The following is a 19,675-nucleotide window of genomic DNA, read 5'->3' as shown; positions in this document are numbered from 1 at the left end:
AAGAGTAAAATATTTATAATAATAAGAGTAATAAATTATAAGAGACGTACCTTCGTTATCGCATAATTATCCACTGTGTATCCTTTATGTTGTTATCATTTTATGTTAACGATATTGCTAATTTGATTCACTTCATCACTGAACATATTATTGAAGCACACTTTTGTATTCCTTCACTTCAACGAATTTTTTTTTTTTTTTACACTATTTCAACTTGTGGTCATTCATTTGTAATCTTGCACATAACCCCACATATTTGCGATCGTTTCACTGCCCTCGCATCATTGTATCATCCGATAAATTATGGAAGAACCACACCGCATCCTGGAGGCCACGTCAGCGATTTCAGAGAAGGAGGATGTCGCGCGGGATAAACGCCCATGCATTGCCGTTCCAGAGGTCCGGACGCCCGCATCTCATGTCATAGAACCATTGCCGCCAACCGAAGACCACACACCCACCCCTTCCGTGTTACAGATGAGTCTCATCCTGGAAGCATTGAACGATATGATCAAAGAAAGGAAACAACTGAACGAAACACTAAACAATATAAATAAGAACTACGACCAAATAAAGGAAGTCAAACAAGCAAGCGGACGTGATACATGTATGGAAGACCAACCTACCGAAAATGTCAAGGCTGAAGTCGCGCCGCACCCCGCAGAACGCCGAGAGGGACCAGCCGACATCACCCGCCAGGCCGAGGACGACATCCATCAGGTAGAGGGACAGCCCGTACCACCGCGCGCTGGACACCAGGAGTCCAAGGACGTTGCCCGCCGAGTGGAAGAGCAGCCCGGACCGCCGACCGCACGTATCTCCCATCCACCAAGGACAGCACCTGCAACACATCAAATCAGTATCCATCAAAAACAATCAGAAAACAACATTAGAACAATTAAAATCCGCATAAAGTCAAGACTACACACAAGCAGAAAAACAATTCAAGAAAGAAGAAGAATATCTAGAAGAACCTACAACCACCGCCGTCATGTTAGGCTGAAATCCTACATCAAATCTTTTACCAGCATTCAAGAAAAAAGGAAAACAATATTAAGAAGAATCTATTCACACCGCAGTCATGTCCGGTTAAAGTCAAACCGACTGTACACCAGCATGCAAAAAAGAAAAAGATTATTTGAAAAAACCTACAGACACCACCGGCATGTCAGGTTTAAAAATATCAAACTGCATGTTACAGGCCGACAAAGAGGAAATATGTTTGTAAGAATCGATCTACACCACCGGCACATTCGTTTTAAGCCAAGTTTGATAAAACGGATAGTTGCAAATCGGAATTGGACCTTGAATAACACCGGAATCAAATTTAGATGGGGGCTTGAGGGGAAAATAATTTCGGATTAACTGAAACTTCGTTCGTGGATTATACAAATCATCAAACACTTCATAATCACAGCCTACCCATTGAATCACATCTTTGCAGACTGGCATCTTTTACTGCAGCCTAATCAATCAACATAACCTAAACTTTGCCGCATCTCAGCTAATGAGGAAAATATTATTAATTCACTTCAAATGAAGAAAATCGAAATCAACTTTAATAACAGAAGAAATTAAAACTATGAAACAACCTTAAAAATTTACCAACCTGATCAAGCCATCCGCCTCATGCTACAATCATCACAGAAACAATCGCCTAGTTATATCTGCCCAACTGGAAAACAAAAACAAAAATTATATTATCCACAGAAAATAATTATAAATTAGAAATAACATGAAGTTAGCAGTGAATAGGAGGAAAGAAAATAAACAAAGTTTATTTGAAAAAATGTGTAAATCTAACCTTGAAATACAGAATCGATAGAAAAAATCTATTCAGAACCAACGCCTGTTCGATAATTTTCTTCGTCCCACCAACCAATGTGTACGAAATCCTAGAGTCAATGTTAATGGAATCAAAGCAATATCGTTAGTTAATTATTGTAACCTATTATTTAATGTGGAATTATAAGTAAAAAACGCAACCAAAAATATATATTTATGTTAATTTGCACGAAATGCGCATGTTCTGTGTTATATGAATGTATCTCTAAAAAACTCCAAAGAAAATGAAATTCTTACCTTCAAATGTGAAATTTATTACTGTTGCATCAAAAGATCATGAATTGTAATTCAAATTGATAAATGTAATCTTAAAGACTTAATATTTGTAACCAACATTGACAAAAATCAAGAGAGCCATTTCAAGTGTAACCCTGTTTGTACGCAACGTACTAAGCGCAAATAAGGAATTGCTCGAGTCAAACGGTAGACGATTGTCAAGTCACCGAAGTAAAATCACACTCTCACCCAATTTATGTAAAAGCCAAACCAAAGAGTCGAAACTTGTAATAACCATGAAAAAATGATGAAAGTCTATATTTGTTGCAAATACTGTTTGAATCTTAAGAGGATAATATGTGAAATTTTGTATATTTGTTATAGTTATGGGTCTGCTCATAAGCCACCCATGAATGGAAGTTGTGGAGTTGTTTTAATGAAGGATCCAAAGAGACCTCATTAATTATTGTATTTCGATTGTATCCAATGGAAGGAACAATCAATTATTTATTTTCTCGTAGCCAAAAGTGCACGATATATTGTTTTTAGTGTTAAGTGTTGAGTTTTCGTAGAAGTAAGGAGATGAAATAGTGTATTAATCACAATATCGGATTTTTCAAATAGTCATTGTTTCGACTCGTCTCCCAATTACCTATTTAAAATATCCTGGGGGCTTTTGTGTGATGAATCTTTCAAATAGATCTCATGAGAAGAGAGAAAAAAATTGTGATTACCTTTTAAAATGAAAGAATTTGCTAAAGGAATAGTTAGCGACCGAGCGATAACACTTACTTATCAGTAACTGTGTATTAGATTAGAGTACCGTTCTGTACTGAATATTTTCTAGAAAAATTATTCAATAAAATTATAAGTATTTTGCAAATAAAGCACGAATTATTCACGAATTGCTCATTGATTTTGAGGTTACACTTTGTTTACCATCGATCAGATGTTTTTAAAACAGTTTGAACGCAGCTGACTGATCCAAAGTATTGTCAAATGTCACGCTGGCTTCACGTAAGATATAATACCATCTCTAAAAATCAAAACTATCCATAAAGGATCAAGAATTTCAAATAAAAAAATAAAATGTATGTGTTATCGTTGAAATTATTTATTATTTAAGAAATTATATTATATGTCAGGTCTTATTGTAACTAAATAGGTCATAGCATGAAATTATATTATTGATAAAATGGCAGAAATTAATTATAATAATCTCAAACCTAATAAAAATTGTACAAGAGTATTAATTCATTAACGATTTAATTCAACTGAACCACATGGTAATTAAATCTCTTTGGCCAGCCTAAGCCAATCATAGTGCATAGAAATAGCACCAAGAAGGTGATCGTTTGAAAGCAACACATGTTAATCTATTATCAGACACCAACCCTGCCTTATCAGTTACACTAGCACATGTACATTGTATGAGAGAAACTATATCTAGAAGATTAAGCAGTTTTAAGAATTACATAAATTGAATTATTATTGTAATTAAAGGAATTGTATTCTACTGCTTGCCACTGACGTCATGTTTACGTCACAAGCGTTCTACCAATGGCAAATTTTTATGCAAATTATTACATCGAGATTCTGAGAAGCAAGGTCTAGCCTAGAAGCTTAGAAAAAAGACAGCACTTCCCTTTTGAAATCCTCACCGTGCAGATCTCTTTTTATAGTTACCAAAGACCTATTTGTGAAAATTTCTTGTTCGATTTTAAATGTTCTATTTGTGAGCCGATATTTTAGGCCAATTTATTTGTCATTCGTAAATTTCTGTTTTCATCAATCGATAAATTTAAAAGCTTAAAGTAAATTATCCCTTAATTAATTCGGTGAAGGAGATATTTTAAACTAAAATTCCCCACGTGCTGAAACCGAAGCCTGGATTGCCGCCGATCAAACGATTTTTGATCTAAAGAAGAAAACCACGACTGCCAAGGAAATTCACGTGAGTTATAAGTTTTAAAAGGGGCCCCGATCTACGCTTCGAAAAATATTTCAGTGCAGAAACATAAATTTTTTCTTCGTTAAATTATTGGCCACGCCGACAAGCGCTTTAGCATTTAAGAATCTAGAATTTACTCATATTTAATTTATAAGAATTTGTAGTTGATTAACTATCCTCCGCTGCCTGAACCACGACCCCGAGCATTTTAAAAAAAATATTTTCTATAATTCATTTTTCACTATTTTTTCAAACTGTTAAATTTTATCAATCGTAAAATTCTGTTGAATCACGCATGGTATCATGCAAGCACAAGAAAATTTTTAACTGTTCTGTTAATACTAAATTATTATCAACCTGTAAATCAAATTCTGAATCTGCACTGTATGATTACATATTTTATTGTAATATATTTCAGTTTTGTTAATTCGCTTTCTGAGTTCGATTATTTCTTAAGCCTGTCAATTATTGTGTCTGATACGTTCTATATCATCAAGAACCGATCGAATACGATCATTGAAATAATTGAATTGAGCTGGATATTGGAACAGGTCTAAGTGGATGTAGCGAGTGGGGTCAGATCGAGATATTTATTCTTTGTCCTTACCTGCTCATACATCAGCTTTTATCTGTTACCTACCTCGACTTTGGAGCGAACGCATCAATTGTACAGCAGTGGCAGCCATAGATCATATAAATTCCTACAATAGAGCTTAAAATCCGACAAGACTCTGTTCTCGAAATATATTCTGAACGATATTTGGTCCAAATACCGTATTTTAATCCTTCAGAACTTATTAGAGACACAATCCCGTAAATTATCTACATCGGGATTTTTGCTCGACCTGTATGATTTTGTATGCTCATTGTTCACAGGTAATAATTTTAAGGTATCCGTCTTCAGTGTTTAGCGATCGCTACACTACTTATAAAAATTTCATCACTATACAATTTGTCATTAGAAGAGTCAAGGGTGAGCGAGCGTTTAGGCCTCCCGCGATTCCGACAATTGTATTGAATCTTGTAGTGAATCAATCAGTCTGGTGTACATTCAGCGTCCACGCACGCAATTACAAAATTTATAGCCGCTACACCATTGACTCAGTACAAGATTCACTCTACATGTGTGAAGCCGTTAAAAAACGCACCACATGATTTGCCGGCCCAACGTGAGGCATTTAGATTCAGCACTACATGATTTGGCAAATCTCTCTACATATGTGAGGCGAGTAAAATACCGCACCACAATATATATATATATATATATATATATTAAAACAGGAGACACGATATAAATAGATTGAAAACACTTAAAAACTTACATTAGAAATGGGGAAATTTTCGGAGACTATGTCTCCTTTCTCAACCGAGCACAGACTCTATCTATCTATCTATCTATATATATATTATATATCTATCTATCTATATATATATTATATATCTATCTATATATATATATATATATATATATATATATATATATATATATATAAATAATTCAGACGTGATTATAGATAATTTTTTTCAAATAAAATTCTATTTATTTTTAAATTTAATAATGTTTGTGTTTTGTTGCAGGAGATGAGGATGGCCCCTGACCGTGTATGTGACGACGAGGGCCCCTGTGCCCTAGGGGGAGGCGCGCCCCCAGGGGTGGTGGCCGGGGGTGCCATCAGCCCCCCTCACCCGGTGGCGCTCATCACTTCGGCCGCCCTGCACCTGCAGATGAAGGAGGGAGAGGAGGGCGGACCTCCCCTCTCCTCACCCTCACCCACCGAGCAGAAGGGGGGAACCGAAGATGATGACCTAACCTCGTTGAGCTGGTTGCTACAGGATAAGAATATTTTGAAAGGTAAAGTAGGATAAAATTTAATTAGTTATTGTCTGTATATTGTACCATAGATTCGTTAAATGTACGATTTTAATAGGCTTTTGTTTTTGTATTCAAATTTTTCAAATAAGTGCAATATTTCATAAGTTTTTAATCAATTGTGATACATTCTGTGATTCATTTAGAGTATAACATCAACTTTCAAAATTCAAAATTTTCAAATCATTATTCCTGGATCGAGAATCAAGTGACGAAGCAGTGTGTGATTACATAACCTCAACTTTTGGACAACATTAACATTTTATCAAAATTTTTGGAGAGAAATAGTACAGGCTCAGCCTAGTTTTTCCTTCAATTTCATAATTGTATTATGATTATAGTGCTTTATACAATAAATGAATGAATAGAGAAATTTATAAACAAAACCTATTTTAAAATTCTGAATCAGGAATTTTGTGACTAGTTGACAATTATAGTTATTTACGTCACAAGGACGGGAGGGGCATTTTGCAGGCGAGAATGATGTTTCTAGTCAAGGCATTAGCCGAGAGTAGAATTTCATTCCAGCACTGTAAAAGTCAATCAAGTCCAAGTAACGAGGTCGCAGAAAACCACCACAACAAAAAAAAAAGGGACAAATTGAACTACTTTGTCAGACTGGGACGACGACAAACTAGGTCTTTTTTTAATTCAGCTTGTCGCTCCACGCACACGACAAGCTTGGTTTACTCGCGGGAATCCACCACCACCGGCCGAAAAATTCAAATTATTTCTCTTAAGGGCCGGTTTCCGAGCTCGGAATTTAGCTAAGTCCTAGACTTTAAACAGTTGGAGCCAGAAAATTGGCTTTCCAAAACGGGGCGTAGTCGCAGCTTTTATAACAGTAGTCGTTTATTTTATTTTCTCATTTCTATAATTGGAAACTTTTTCCCTTGACGAAATTAGACATTCCTAAATAATTCAAAATAGCTGAAACTTTACACTATTTTCTCTTTATTTTATTTTGTGTTCAATTTTCTAGTTTTTCGAAATTTAATTCAAACGTGACTATGACAATGACTGCGACTATGCCCCGTTTTGGAAAACCAATTTTCTGACTCCAGCTGTTTAAAGTCTAGGACTTAGCTAAATCCCGAGCTTGGAAATTGGCCCAAAGATTTGTATAAGTGATAAATAGTATTCCATTTTATTCATCATATTCAAGTATCAATTTCGAGTAACTGGTCAAGCAGTCAGCGGTTTGGTCAATAGAATCTTTTAGGTGAGTAGATCCAGGCTGATGATAATTAATAATATTAGAACTAACCTATAAAATAGATAACGCAAATTGACCACCCTCTCTGATCTATCTGAGCATATTATATCTGAGCCTATAAATATCTTAGTTTTGTTTTAAAAACAGTTTTGTAGATACTAGAAGGAGGTTTAAGAAAAAATTATATTAATATTATGTTGTCATAAATAATTTGATTCCCTGAATATGATGGAATTCCCCAATTTAAGAATATTACTAAAACTAATGATAACTCCTATAAAACACTTTCAATAGCCCTATTTACTTTTCAGCCTTTTTAATGTTACTACAAACTAAGAGGAACACAGGTCCAGTGGTGCCAAAAAATGATAGATGTAAAATAGGAATAGACCCAGTTTGTCTTTCACTGTGTTCCACTTTGGTAGCGTCCGTAAAAACTGATCATTTTTTTGGTGAGTGGTGGTTTTCATGGCTGGCGGAATTCCGACGACCCCAAGTAATGTATACTATTCTTTGTCATAATAATCTAAAGAAGAATAATTGAGAAATAGAAAAAAATTACCTGCTTGTGCTGAAGTTACTACATGAACTTGCATGTTCATGCACTCTATAAACATAACCTAGTTTACAAATTCCGAATTAGTGATTTTGCGGAAGTTGACAAAACTTCCACCTGGAGCGCCGAAGGTGGTTTTTTTGTAGCAGTTTTGCTGTTGCTATTTTGGAACTAGGAAACATACTCGACTGTAAAGAGTTCCTACAAACATTCAATGAATACCATTTTTTACAAATCAATTTGCCAAAATTTCAGTTTCAGAACTGTAAAGAGTTCCTACAAACATTCAATGAATACAATTTTTTACAAATCAATTTGCCAAAATTTCAGTTCGTCGAAAACATATACAATAATATCACCTTCAGCTTTAAATGCGAGGAAAAATTGTGCACGATAAGGCAATACTAGACTTATCAAGTGAAATAAATTGACAGCTCTCAACAATCGCGTCTTGTATTGGTAATGATAGTGTTCAATAAAAATATTGACTTGACATTTTTATTGAGCTGTGTGCTATCTGTGATTCGAAAAAAATAGGGCGCACAAAAATGTCATGGCCGCAAGGTTACATTAATTGCTCTTATCTAACAACAGTATTAATAATCAATAAAAAACTGACTACTGGAGTACTGATACTAGACAATAAAATCGTTGTGTGTATTATGAATGACGTGTAAGATGTTAGTTAACCTTGATTTATCATCTTCATAGTTTTGTGGATTCTTACAATATTTATTTGTATGGGTATTATATTATGTGGGTATTTTCTCATCAATGATTTTGTTTTTTTTAAGAATAATTGTAGTATTTATTATTGGATTGATTTTGGAATGTAAAAGTTTAAAATCTGGAAAATTTATTGAAATAGAATAACATGATGAAGCTATGAATAACATAACTTTATCATGTTATTCTATTTCAATGAGTTTTCCAGTTTTTAAACTTTTACATTCCAAAATCAATCCAACTTATTTATTTATTCGTGGACAGAATCACAATTCATATAAATATGATTAGGAAGGAACAACAGGCTTGGCCCAAATCTATTCCATTCCCAAATTTTGATAAATTAATAAAATGTCCAAAAAATAGGTCATGTTTCTACTGAAAAACGTTCAAGTTCAATTCTCGTCCAAAAATATATATAAGCTAAACATTTTGAATTTAATGAATTTCCAAAATAGTTATTAATGTGTTACCTCATAGGTTATGTGTACTATAGTATATATATATACACAGTATATAATAGTATACATTATATATAGTACATAGTATAGTATATAGTACTGTGCAGGTTACAAATTCAGCATAAATGAAGTAGACTGTACAAAAAACACTATATTGCCTCCAAATATTTTCAAAGTAATTATTGAAAAGTACAAGGAACCTTTATGAAGGATGAAAAAAGGAAATTTTATGAAAATAGGTTATGTTTACTATTGAAGTACTTGTAGACTTGTAAAATTGTAAACTTGTAAACTTGTTTGTAGATCATAAATTTTTGTGAAACGTGAGTACTTGTAAACTTGTAACTACAAGTACTTGTTCGTCACCATAGTTGGTAACAATATTTGTACCTTTGTGAAATAGGCACCAGAAAGTTGTCAAAGTATTGAACTATAATAGACATTATAGCATACGTATGATGACTACTATAGCCTGATAGGCTATGTGAGGCTAGAATTTTGGTTTTTGGTTTAAACTCGCACTGTGCAAACGGCCGTATGAAGCCCAACATGGACACTATTTTATAGTCACTTTTAAGTTGAATAAATTGATAACTTCAACACTTTATTGCGTCTTCAATTGTGGTGTGAGGAATTGTAACAAGTTGGATTGATTTTGGAATGTAAAAGTTTAAAATCTGGAAAACTTATTGAAATAGAATAAGATGATGAAGGATGATAAAGTTATCATGTTATTCTATTTCAATACGTTTTCCAGATTTTAAACTTTTACATTCCAAAACTTGTTCAACTTTTATAATTCCCCAATATATTTTACTCGAATTGAGACCACTAAGGCTAGGCACACACCGGTTAGTCAAGACAAGACAAGACATGATCAGACTGATTAGTCATTGTAATTAGACATGTCTTCATAAGCAACTATGTGAAGTATTGTGACTAAACGTGTCTGATCATGTCTTGTCTTGTCTTGTCTTGACCAACTGGTGTGTGCCTAGCCTAATTGAGGGCCTAGTTGAGCTTGTGCGGAGTCATACATAATAGCCAGCCACAAAGGAAATCAATTGATAGCTCATTGAATTCAATTATTATTGAAGGCAACCACCTTGAGCACTGATCGACCTTGAGTGGTGTGTATTGTAATATGAAGCGGAATTGTAATGAAATTGCCCTACAATAGTGATCAAATGAATGTCGATCCTTATTGCATATTCAGTACACTACACTATACATGGGAATGTGCATTCTTTGGCTCCATTTTTTTGTATTTTTTATAACCATAATCATAAGTTACAATTTACAGTAAGAAACTTTACTTATTTTATTACTTTGATTTTCTTTTTGTCTAATAGTGAATTTGTAGTTGATCATGAATTCATTAAACATATAACCCAATGTAATGAGAACTTGTATTTATTAATTTATTTATGATACAAATGACACTAATGTAATAACATTGGTAGATAAAATAATAAGGTAGTTAGTCCTTGTGCTATTTTTCTTCCAAATTCATAATTTATGATGACACAGTCCAAGATAAGGTTAGTTTTTCACGTGTACAATGTCTTTTCAATTTTAATCCAAAATAAGAATGAAAGCTATAAATTTTGAATTTCTATGACTTAAAATTGATGAAATTAGAAATATTCCACTCAATTACCACTTGGAACAATATAATGTTGAGTTATTTAAGAAAATTTTAATTATGGAAGAAACACAAACTGTATTTTTCTTTTTTGTCTAGTCAAGACAAGACATGATAAGACTGATTAGTCATTGCAATTAGACATGTCTTCATAAGAAACTATGTGAAATATTGTGTCTGATCTTGTCTTGTCTTGTCTAGTCAGACAAGACAAGACATGATCAGACTGATTAGTCATTGCAATTAGACATGTCTTCATAAGCAACTATGTGAAGTATTGTGACTAAACGTGTCTGATCATGTCTTGTCTTGTCTTGTCTTGTCTTGTCTTGTCTTGTCTTGTCTTGACCAACTGGTGTGTGCCTAGCCTAATTGAGGGCCTAGTTGAGCTTGTGCGGAGTCATACATAATAGCCAGCCACAAAGGAAATCAATTGATAGCTCATTGAATTCAATTATTATAATTGAAGGCAACCACCTTGAGCACTGATCGACCTTGAGTGGTGTGTATTGTAATATGAAGCGGAATTGTAATGAAATCGCGCTACAATAGTGATCAAATGAATGTTGCCGATCCTTATTGCATATTCAGTACACTACACTATACATGGGAATGTGCATTCTTTGGCTCCATTTTTTTATAACCATAATCATAAGTTACAATTTACAGTATGAAGAAACTTTACTTATTTTATTACTTAGATTTTCTTTTTGTCTAATAGTGAATTTGTAGTTGATCATGAATTCATTAAACATATAACCCAATGTAATGAGAACTTGTATTTATTAATTTATTTATGATACAAATGACACTAATGTAATAACATTGGTAGATAAAATAATAAGGTAGTTAGTCCTTGTGCTATTTTTCTTCCAAATTCATAATTTATGATGACACAGTCCAAGATAAGGTTAGTTTTCCACGTGTACAATGTCTATACAATTTTAATCCAAAATAAGAATGAAAGCTATAAATTTTGAATTTCTATGACTTAAAATTGATGAAATTAGAAATATTCCACTCAATTACCACTTGGAACAATATAATGTTGAGTTATTTAAGAAAATTTTAATTATGGAAGAAACACAAACTGTATTTTTCTTTTTTGTGTAGTTGAGAAGTTGATATTGTGGTAATTATTCATATTGAATGAAAAAGACTAAGAAGTTGTCAAAAAAACACTGATTTATTGATAATTAGAAAGACCGGTTTCGGTTATTACACCATTGTCAATCTCTGATTAGCAGAGATAACAATGTAACAATTATCAGAGATTGACAATGGTGTAATAACTGAAACCGGTCTTTCTAATTATCAATAAATCAGTGGTTTTTTGACAACTGTATTTGTGTTATAGTTTTGGCTTCAAATTTTCTGAATTAACTTATTGTATTTTATGTGCGGTGATAATAATTAAGTGTAATATTCGACTATAATTTGGTGTTTTAATCCTTCTGAATTGAAAATTCATATATATTTTTGGAAAAAGATTGGACTTGAACTCCTGACAATAGAAACATAGAGTTGTATTTTTGACATGTTATTCATTATCAATATTCGTGACAGTATCATTTGTAGAATAGTTTTGGGATAAGCCTGTTATTCTATACCAATCATATTCATATGATCTGTAATTTTATCCACGAATAAAATAAAATGAAAGTGTAAGGGAAGTATGAAAACTGTATAACTAATAAAAGGAAGTTTTGCAAACTCTGGGTTGTCAAAAATATCACTCATTTATTGTAAAAAATTAAAAACATGTTTTAACAATAATGGTGTCATCTTCAGTGTGAAACATGTTTTCAGACACTAAGTGCCGGTTGCACAACAGCCGGTTAAATTTTAACCGTGATTAATTACCACGAGAACGAATCAGAGAAGCCGTCTTTTCAAAAACGCCTTCTTTGATTGGTTCTCGTAAAATTAATCGCGGTTAAAATTTAACCGGCTGTTGTGCAACCGGGCCTAATAGTGATATTTATCAGAAATAATTGATATTTTTGACTACAACCCAGTGTTTTCAATATGGAAAGATATTACAATATCTCTTCAGCAACAGAATCTGAAGTGAAAAGGAAATTAAGTTGAAGATCCAATTCTTATTATTTATTCCTCCATCATGCTTCAATGAATAATCTTGGTTTAAAACTCCTCTATTCCAAAAGTAAATCAACAAGGTTTGTGATATTCAATGAAAATTTCACCCCCTACATGGAAGCTGCTATAACAATGAAAGGAAAACTTGGAATAGTGGAATAATACATCATTTCAAAGAGAATTCAATGCTCTACAAACCTCTTGATAAGCATAATTTTTTATGATGCATTGCTGGATAGTTATAAGCCCTGAAAGAGAAAAAACATTGTTGAAATACCTGTTATTTTAAGAATTACACACCTCCAAGAGCAGATATCTCGAGAACTGTTGGGAATATCACAAAATTTCACTGAACAAAATGTGTAGAGAATTTATCAAGCTTCATTTTTGAATAGTTAGTTATGTCGGTTGGACGCGTTGTTCTCAAGATGTAAGCGTGGAAGCAAAACGCTGAAAAATGCAACTTTTAAACTACCCTCATCCCCTTAGCACATGGGTTGGGAATGGGAACTTTTGATATGTTCTCCTCCTAACTGGTCTCAACAAAGCTGCGAAGTCAAACATTTTTTTTCAAAACATTCCCTCCAAATTCCTTTGTCAATTGGTCTATTGTTGCAAAAATGGAGATTTCACACTCAACACTAAAGCTGCTGCAGAGGGTGAAGGGAAATTCGTAAAAGTGTGAAATTGAAGAGAATTTAATGCTCTATAAGTTCATAATCAATATGGATTTTCCCAATCGATTTTTAAAAAGTTATAAGAGCGAAAATAGGAAGAAATTGTTGGCAAACGTGTTTTTTTTTTTCAAAAATGTCACACATTCAAGAGCGGATATCTCGAAAACTAGAGGAGATATAAAACAAGTTGTAGAATGAATATTGTAGTAAATTATGTAAGGTTTAATTTGTTATATGTCAGTCAAGTCCTTAGGATACATAGTTTTTGAGTTTTATGCGAGAAACTAAAAAATCCTTCAAGTATTGAATATATGGAGTTCATCAAAAAATTATTTTCTTCATCAGAATCAGCAAATATTCAGTTCTACATTTTTGATGTAGAATTCAAAGTGCAAAAATTTTTAATTTTCTCCATGTAGGTACCAGTTTGACATTTGTTAAGGGTAATTGACAATTACCAAACCTTTGGTAATTAATGGTACCTTTAACCCTCCCCCACCCCCTTAGCACAGTGGGTAGGGGTGGGGACTTTTGATATGTTTACCTCCTTACTACAAACCTAGATGGAAATTAGGGCTAAAGTGCACGTCCAGTGCCAACATACCTGTCATCAAATTTTTGGTTGGGATCAATTTAGTATGTTATTTTGAGCTTAAAATCACAAAAATTAAACGGCGGTCACTATTGTTTTTAAAATAAACTAAGTTCAAAGTAGCACAACTTTACATGCATTTAACCTATAAGTAGCAACCATAAGTAGATAAGGTTAGGAAAAGCTTTAGGTTAGGAAAGCTTAGGTTAGGAAAAGCTTTGGGTTAGGAAAACTCAGATTAGGAATATCATAATTTGATGATTTCAATAATCAAAATGGCTGCTGCTCATAGGTTAAATCATAGCCACCTCTAATACAAGGCCGCGGCCTACGATATTGCAACGTCGCAGTGTAGGCCTGCAATCCAATACATGATTGGTGAATAAGATCAGCTGGTATATTTAAAAATCTTTTTCACCAATCATGTATTAGATTGTAGGCCTACACTGCGACGTTGCAATATCGTAGGCCGCGGCCTTGTATTAGAGGTGGCTATGGTTAAATGCATGTCAAATTGTGCTACTTTGAACTTATTTTAAAAACAATAGTGACCGCCGTTTAATTTTTGTGATTTTGTGCTCAAAATAACATACTAAATCAATCCCAACCAAAAATTTGATGACAGGTATGTTGGCACTGGACGTGCACTTACACCGAAATTAGTTTAATAATAGTTATTAATTCATTAGCATTTGAATAAATGCAATATCTCGATAATTTCCATTTGTCGATTTATATTTTTTCTAATATTTTTCAGTTGAATAACGTATTATTTGGGTTGTGTTTCAGGTATAAATCTGCGAACAGCTCCGTCCGGAGTGCAGGAATCACCGACCAGCGAGGACAGTGCTAGTGAACAGGGGGAGGTGGCCGAGGGGGAAGGAGATTCCACATGTTCCAGTGTCAACTCGTCGAGTCCTGTGCCTCCCAGTGGAGGGGCTGGTGGTGGTGGAGGAGGAGGAGGTGGAGGAGGGGATAGAGAGAGAGTATTAGGAGTGACGAACTGTGTCATGAAGAACAAGCATCCTCATCACATACCCTACGATCCCAAAGTGAGTGCTAGTATCAATAGACCCATATGAATAAAACCAGAGCAAATGCTCATGAGCAAGAGCATGGAGCATAAGGTTTTGCAAAAAAGGTAGAAGCAAAAGCATTTGCTCATTTTTATATGAATAAGCTTTACCTTTTACTGTTACCTTATGCTCCTGAAATCTGGAGCGAATGCTCATGTATTATTTTTAGAGATTTTTCATCAGCTGATTCGCTTTTGTAGCCTTAGTTTGTTTTTATAGCTCACGGAAGCGCTAAATATGCAAATAGGGTGCACCGCTTGTGTTTGCGTCGTCTGCTCTGTTTTCTATTTATGAATAGAGTTTTAGGTTAGTTGAGATTAAAATTTTGAAATAATAGCGTGAAAAATGTCACCTCTATAATAATCTTCAGCATATTCTTATAATATCAATAGCCTTCTTATAATCGTCTACACTTTCATCTTCTTAAATACCTATTTCCTATTTTGTGATGGCTATCTTTATAACAGGTAGCTATCTTTTGTATTTATTCTTTTGTAGGGATAATGGTGATATGTAACATGGTTGAATCTGAAAAGAGTTTTATAGTTCTCATATTGGTTGTGATCGTATCTAGTATAGATTCCTCTTCCTCATACGAATTAGTTGAGCCATTTTACTATGAGCAAAAGGTGATAAGCTGCTCTAGACTAGACTCACCTTTTTTGAAGCATTTGCTTCAAAAGTTGAGCAAATGCTCTAATTTATTCATACAATTTTGAGCAAAAGCTTTTACTTTTGAGCAAATGCTCAAACTATTTTTTTGATGAGCATGAGCAAAAGGTTTTGCTCACGTTTATTCATAGAAAATGAAGCAAATGCTCCATATTTTAGAAGTATAAGCAAATGCTCAACTTTATTCATATGGCCCATAATGTAGACACACTGAGGCCCAGTCGCACAAAAGCCGGTTAAATTTTAACCGTGATTAATTTCACGAGAATCAATCATAGAAGGCCGTTTTGATAAGAGGGTTGCACAAAAGCCGGTTAAATTTTAACCGTGATTAATTTCACGAGAACCAATCATAGAAGGCCGTTTTGATAAGAAGCCCTCTTATCAAAACGGCCTTCTATGATTGGTTCTCGTGAAATTAATCACGATTAAAATTTAACCGGCTTTTGTGCAACCGTCACTTAGCGTCGCTTTCTCCAAAAATAGTTGAACTGCAATTCCAGTTTAAACTATCAGCTGACTCAATTCAATTCTTTATTGCCAGAATTTAACAATGCAACAACAAATCAAGATTAATAAATCAACACTTATTGCAAAAGAATAAAATAAAGTCGACTATAAAATTAACTATAGAACTAAAAAACTAAAAATTGTTTCAGGCACCACAAGCAAAAGAAAAGTCTTTGACCGCTGGTGGCAGTCGCAAAAAAAGTCCGATTCAAAATAAATAATACTAATCAACAAATACAATACAAAATCAAGTTGATGACAAGAAAGAAATGCTTCACAGCAAAAAACAAAAGAGTATTGAAGAATTTTTAATTTCAACCGTCAACATTGGAAAATCTCAGTTTTCGTTGTTTTTGAGTGAAAATGGACTAAATTTTAGTAAAGTGAAATCATAACCCTATTTCGGAGTTTAAAAATGTTATCTAAATTTGGGAGAGAAATAGTACAAGGAGTATCCTTAGTTTTTCTCTCCCAATCAGTGTTTCTTTGTAAAAAATATTGCCTAAATAAATAAAAATTTTGAGAAAAAAAAAGATTTTCCAATAGGAAAAACCAAAATAAAACAGAGAAAGAAAAAAAAAATAATTGAAATACATTATAATATATGCAAGCATACATTGATTAAACGGGGTTAATAGTTAAACCAACTTTGAAGAAAGCGACCTCAAGTATCAACAGCTACACCGAAATTATACTCCGTACAAAATTACTTCTGACTTGGAGGTATATGCGGCGCAGAGATATGGAGTGAGATCAGCCAATTACAATGATGGATAGAGTCATAGGTAGAAGCGCTGTTAACAATTTTTCGATTAGAGTCGGTCGACTGAGTGCTTCCAGAAAGGAAACTCAGTAAGTTTAACACGAGCGCTTGAATACTCACTAGAAATTAGAGAATACTGGCCGGTTCAGAACGGCAACTTCACCGCCGTTGTATCCCTACCTCTGTATGCCTTCTCTGCTGCGCATGTCCCTCTCAAGTCCAAAGTAATTTTGTACGGAGTATAGTATTAGGGACACCAAGTGTGCGAGCTAGTAGCGGGACATTGCGCTCATTAAACTAGGGTCGTCAGCCGGGACACCATTCCTGGTGTTTCACTGGTGTCCCAACTTGCTTCACACACGGCCTCCATTGGTGTCCCACTCATGTCACAGCATGGTGGCCTAATGTAATGCGGGCCATGTTGGTAACTCGATACAATTCAACACAAAATACATATAGGAATTGAAAATAGGCCTATAGCCATCCTCAGTTAATTGAGAATCTATATGCAAAATTTCAAGTTAATCAGTCAAGTAGTTCAGACGTGATGATGCGTCAAACATAATTTTCCTATAAATAAAAATATAAATCTAAGTACCCTTTTTAAAATTAATATTGGGGCACCGAGCTTCGCTCGTTATTTCTTTATTGATAAACAGAACACAATTCTTCAAAATGATTGGGGAAGGACAAACAGGCACAGCCAAAAACTGTTTCTTCCCCGAATCTTTATTTATACACTATAAATATTCCAAAAAGTAGGTTATGTTTCATACACTTCAATTCAGGTTCAATTTCAGTCAAAATATTTGAAAACAGAAAAGTTCTAATTCAGATTGTTTACAAACCAAATTGAATAACAAAATATCACTCACTAATCACTTAAAACTGTAAAATAATTATTAACTTTGAATATTATGATATACTCTAATTGAGAATGATAAACCATGTCATGTCAACAAATCAGATTATTTTGATAAAATTTTTGGATAATATTTCTCGCGAGATACGGTAAGCTGATTGAATGATTACACAGCTGATCTCCCATACAGGCGCACGCATCTTCTGTTATCGACAGACGACGAAATTATCATCTGTTTTTCCAAGGATGAATTATCCTTTTCATGTCCTTCAGCGAGTTTTCCCAGGAATGAGACCTAGTGCAATCGAATTTTTATATCATAAACCTATGTTCCAAATTTCGTGAAAATCGTTAAAGACGTTTTCGAGATCCGTTGAACATAAATAAACAGATATAAAAATTTAAACAGACATACAGAAATTGCTCGCTTAATATAATAGGATCTACTCGCAACATGTTTCGGCTGTATGATGCCATTATCAAGTGATTGGAAAATGAATAAAGTGACATTAAATAAATACTATTTTTTCTATTTTTTTTATATTTAAGAATAGCCCTAAAAGTAAAAATAGTTATTTGTGCAACTAGTGCGCAAAGTGACAGTTTGCTGCATCGAAAGAAACGTTTACGCCCGAGCCGTAGGCGAGGGCGGAATGGTTTCTTGAGTGCAGCAAACGAACTTTGCGCACGTATTTCACATTAAATTTTTCCTACAGTTACCATTGAATATGAAAAGTGGGTAATTATGGGTAAAATTGCCTGAATAATGTATGTGTGTTTGAATGGCGGGGGGCAGCTGTGTGGTGTGTGCTGTGGTGGCACTGTGCTGTCGTTGTCCTTGGTTATAATATATAATAGTAATAATTAGCGCGTTGTGCTTTGTTGCACCTCTGCTCACTATAGCAGCCACAGCAGTCACTGTTACCAACTTCATTTTGATTTTGCTGCACTGGTGCTCCATATAACCTACTAAGTATTTTGCGTTGCCATGTTGCAAATCTGGAGTGCAGAACAATTTTTCCCGCACTAGAGCGGAAATGTGATTCTTTGCGCTCTGTAATCAGTGCAGCAATGGCCACTTTTCAACGTAACTGTAGGAAAAAGATATTTTTCCTACCCTGTACGTGTATAAGACAGTTCTTTACTTTATTATAGTATAGATTACAAACATGTTTCAACACATATGGTGTCGTCTTCGTTGAAATTGATTATTGATTTTTTTTTTCAATCAATCAATGAATTTATTTGCAAAAAACAAAATACAAAAAAGCTTTACAAAAAGTAAATATAAGTATATGCTACTGCACTTAAACCAAGATACATACATTTATTTAATTAGAAATAATAACGAATTTGTTTGTCAGGTCCATATAACGAGCAAACCGCCCTACTCGTTCTCGTGCCTGATCTTCATGGCGATTGAGGACTCACCCGTGAAGGCGCTGCCTGTGAAGGAGATCTACGCCTGGATCCTCGATCACTTCCCCTACTACAAGAACGCGCCCACCGGCTGGAAGAACTCAGTGCGTCACAACCTGTCGCTCAACAAGTGCTTCTGCAAAGTCGAAAAGGCACCTGTAAGTCAATCAAATCATCTCAAAACTGAGCTCTGTCGATAGATCAAGCCTAAAGAAAATATAAGAAGATATCCCATGGTAGAGGGAATTTATGTTCAAAGTTTCACTGTTAACTCAAGCTGATAGTCCAAGTAGTTTAATTCAAATCATAGAGAAAATATGGCATAAGAAGATATCCCATTAGGGATGTCAATCCCGGGACTGATTCCCAATCCCGGTATTTCGGGATTATCCAATATCAATCCCGGGATCCCGGGACTGATCCCGGGATTGGCAAAAATCAGCTTAATGCATTTTAACCAATTGTTCCTCCTCAATTACATGTTCAATAACAGTGTGTGGAGATGAAAAAGGGCCCAT

At 34.3% G+C, this 19,675-nt stretch overlaps 1 protein-coding gene and 1 long non-coding RNA gene across 2 annotated transcripts in view; one reads left to right on the top strand and one right to left on the bottom strand.

Annotated features, from left to right (window-relative positions):
* LOC111055247 (forkhead box protein N3) overlaps window positions 1-19,675 on the top strand; it is a gene marked incomplete in the record, with an annotated part of 201,843 nt that overhangs the window by 159,120 nt on the left and 23,048 nt on the right. Inside the window, 3 exon segments of the mRNA XM_039438425.1 lie at window positions 5,589-5,864; window positions 14,645-14,907; window positions 19,103-19,315. Coding sequence (XP_039294359.1) covers window positions 5,589-5,864; window positions 14,645-14,907; window positions 19,103-19,315 — 752 coding nt within the window.
* LOC120353697 lies at window positions 187-687 on the bottom strand. The gene is made up of 2 exons (XR_005572523.1): window positions 627-687; window positions 187-489 (listed from the first exon to the last, which is right to left on the bottom strand). It is a non-coding gene; the product is annotated as an uncharacterized LOC120353697 (long non-coding RNA).

Source organism: Nilaparvata lugens, chromosome 11 (genome assembly GCF_014356525.2).
Source record: "Nilaparvata lugens isolate BPH chromosome 11, ASM1435652v1, whole genome shotgun sequence".
NCBI lineage: Eukaryota > Metazoa > Arthropoda > Insecta > Hemiptera > Delphacidae > Nilaparvata > Nilaparvata lugens.
Note: the sequence above shows the minus strand (reverse complement) of the source record. Positions and strands in the feature narration are given on the sequence as shown.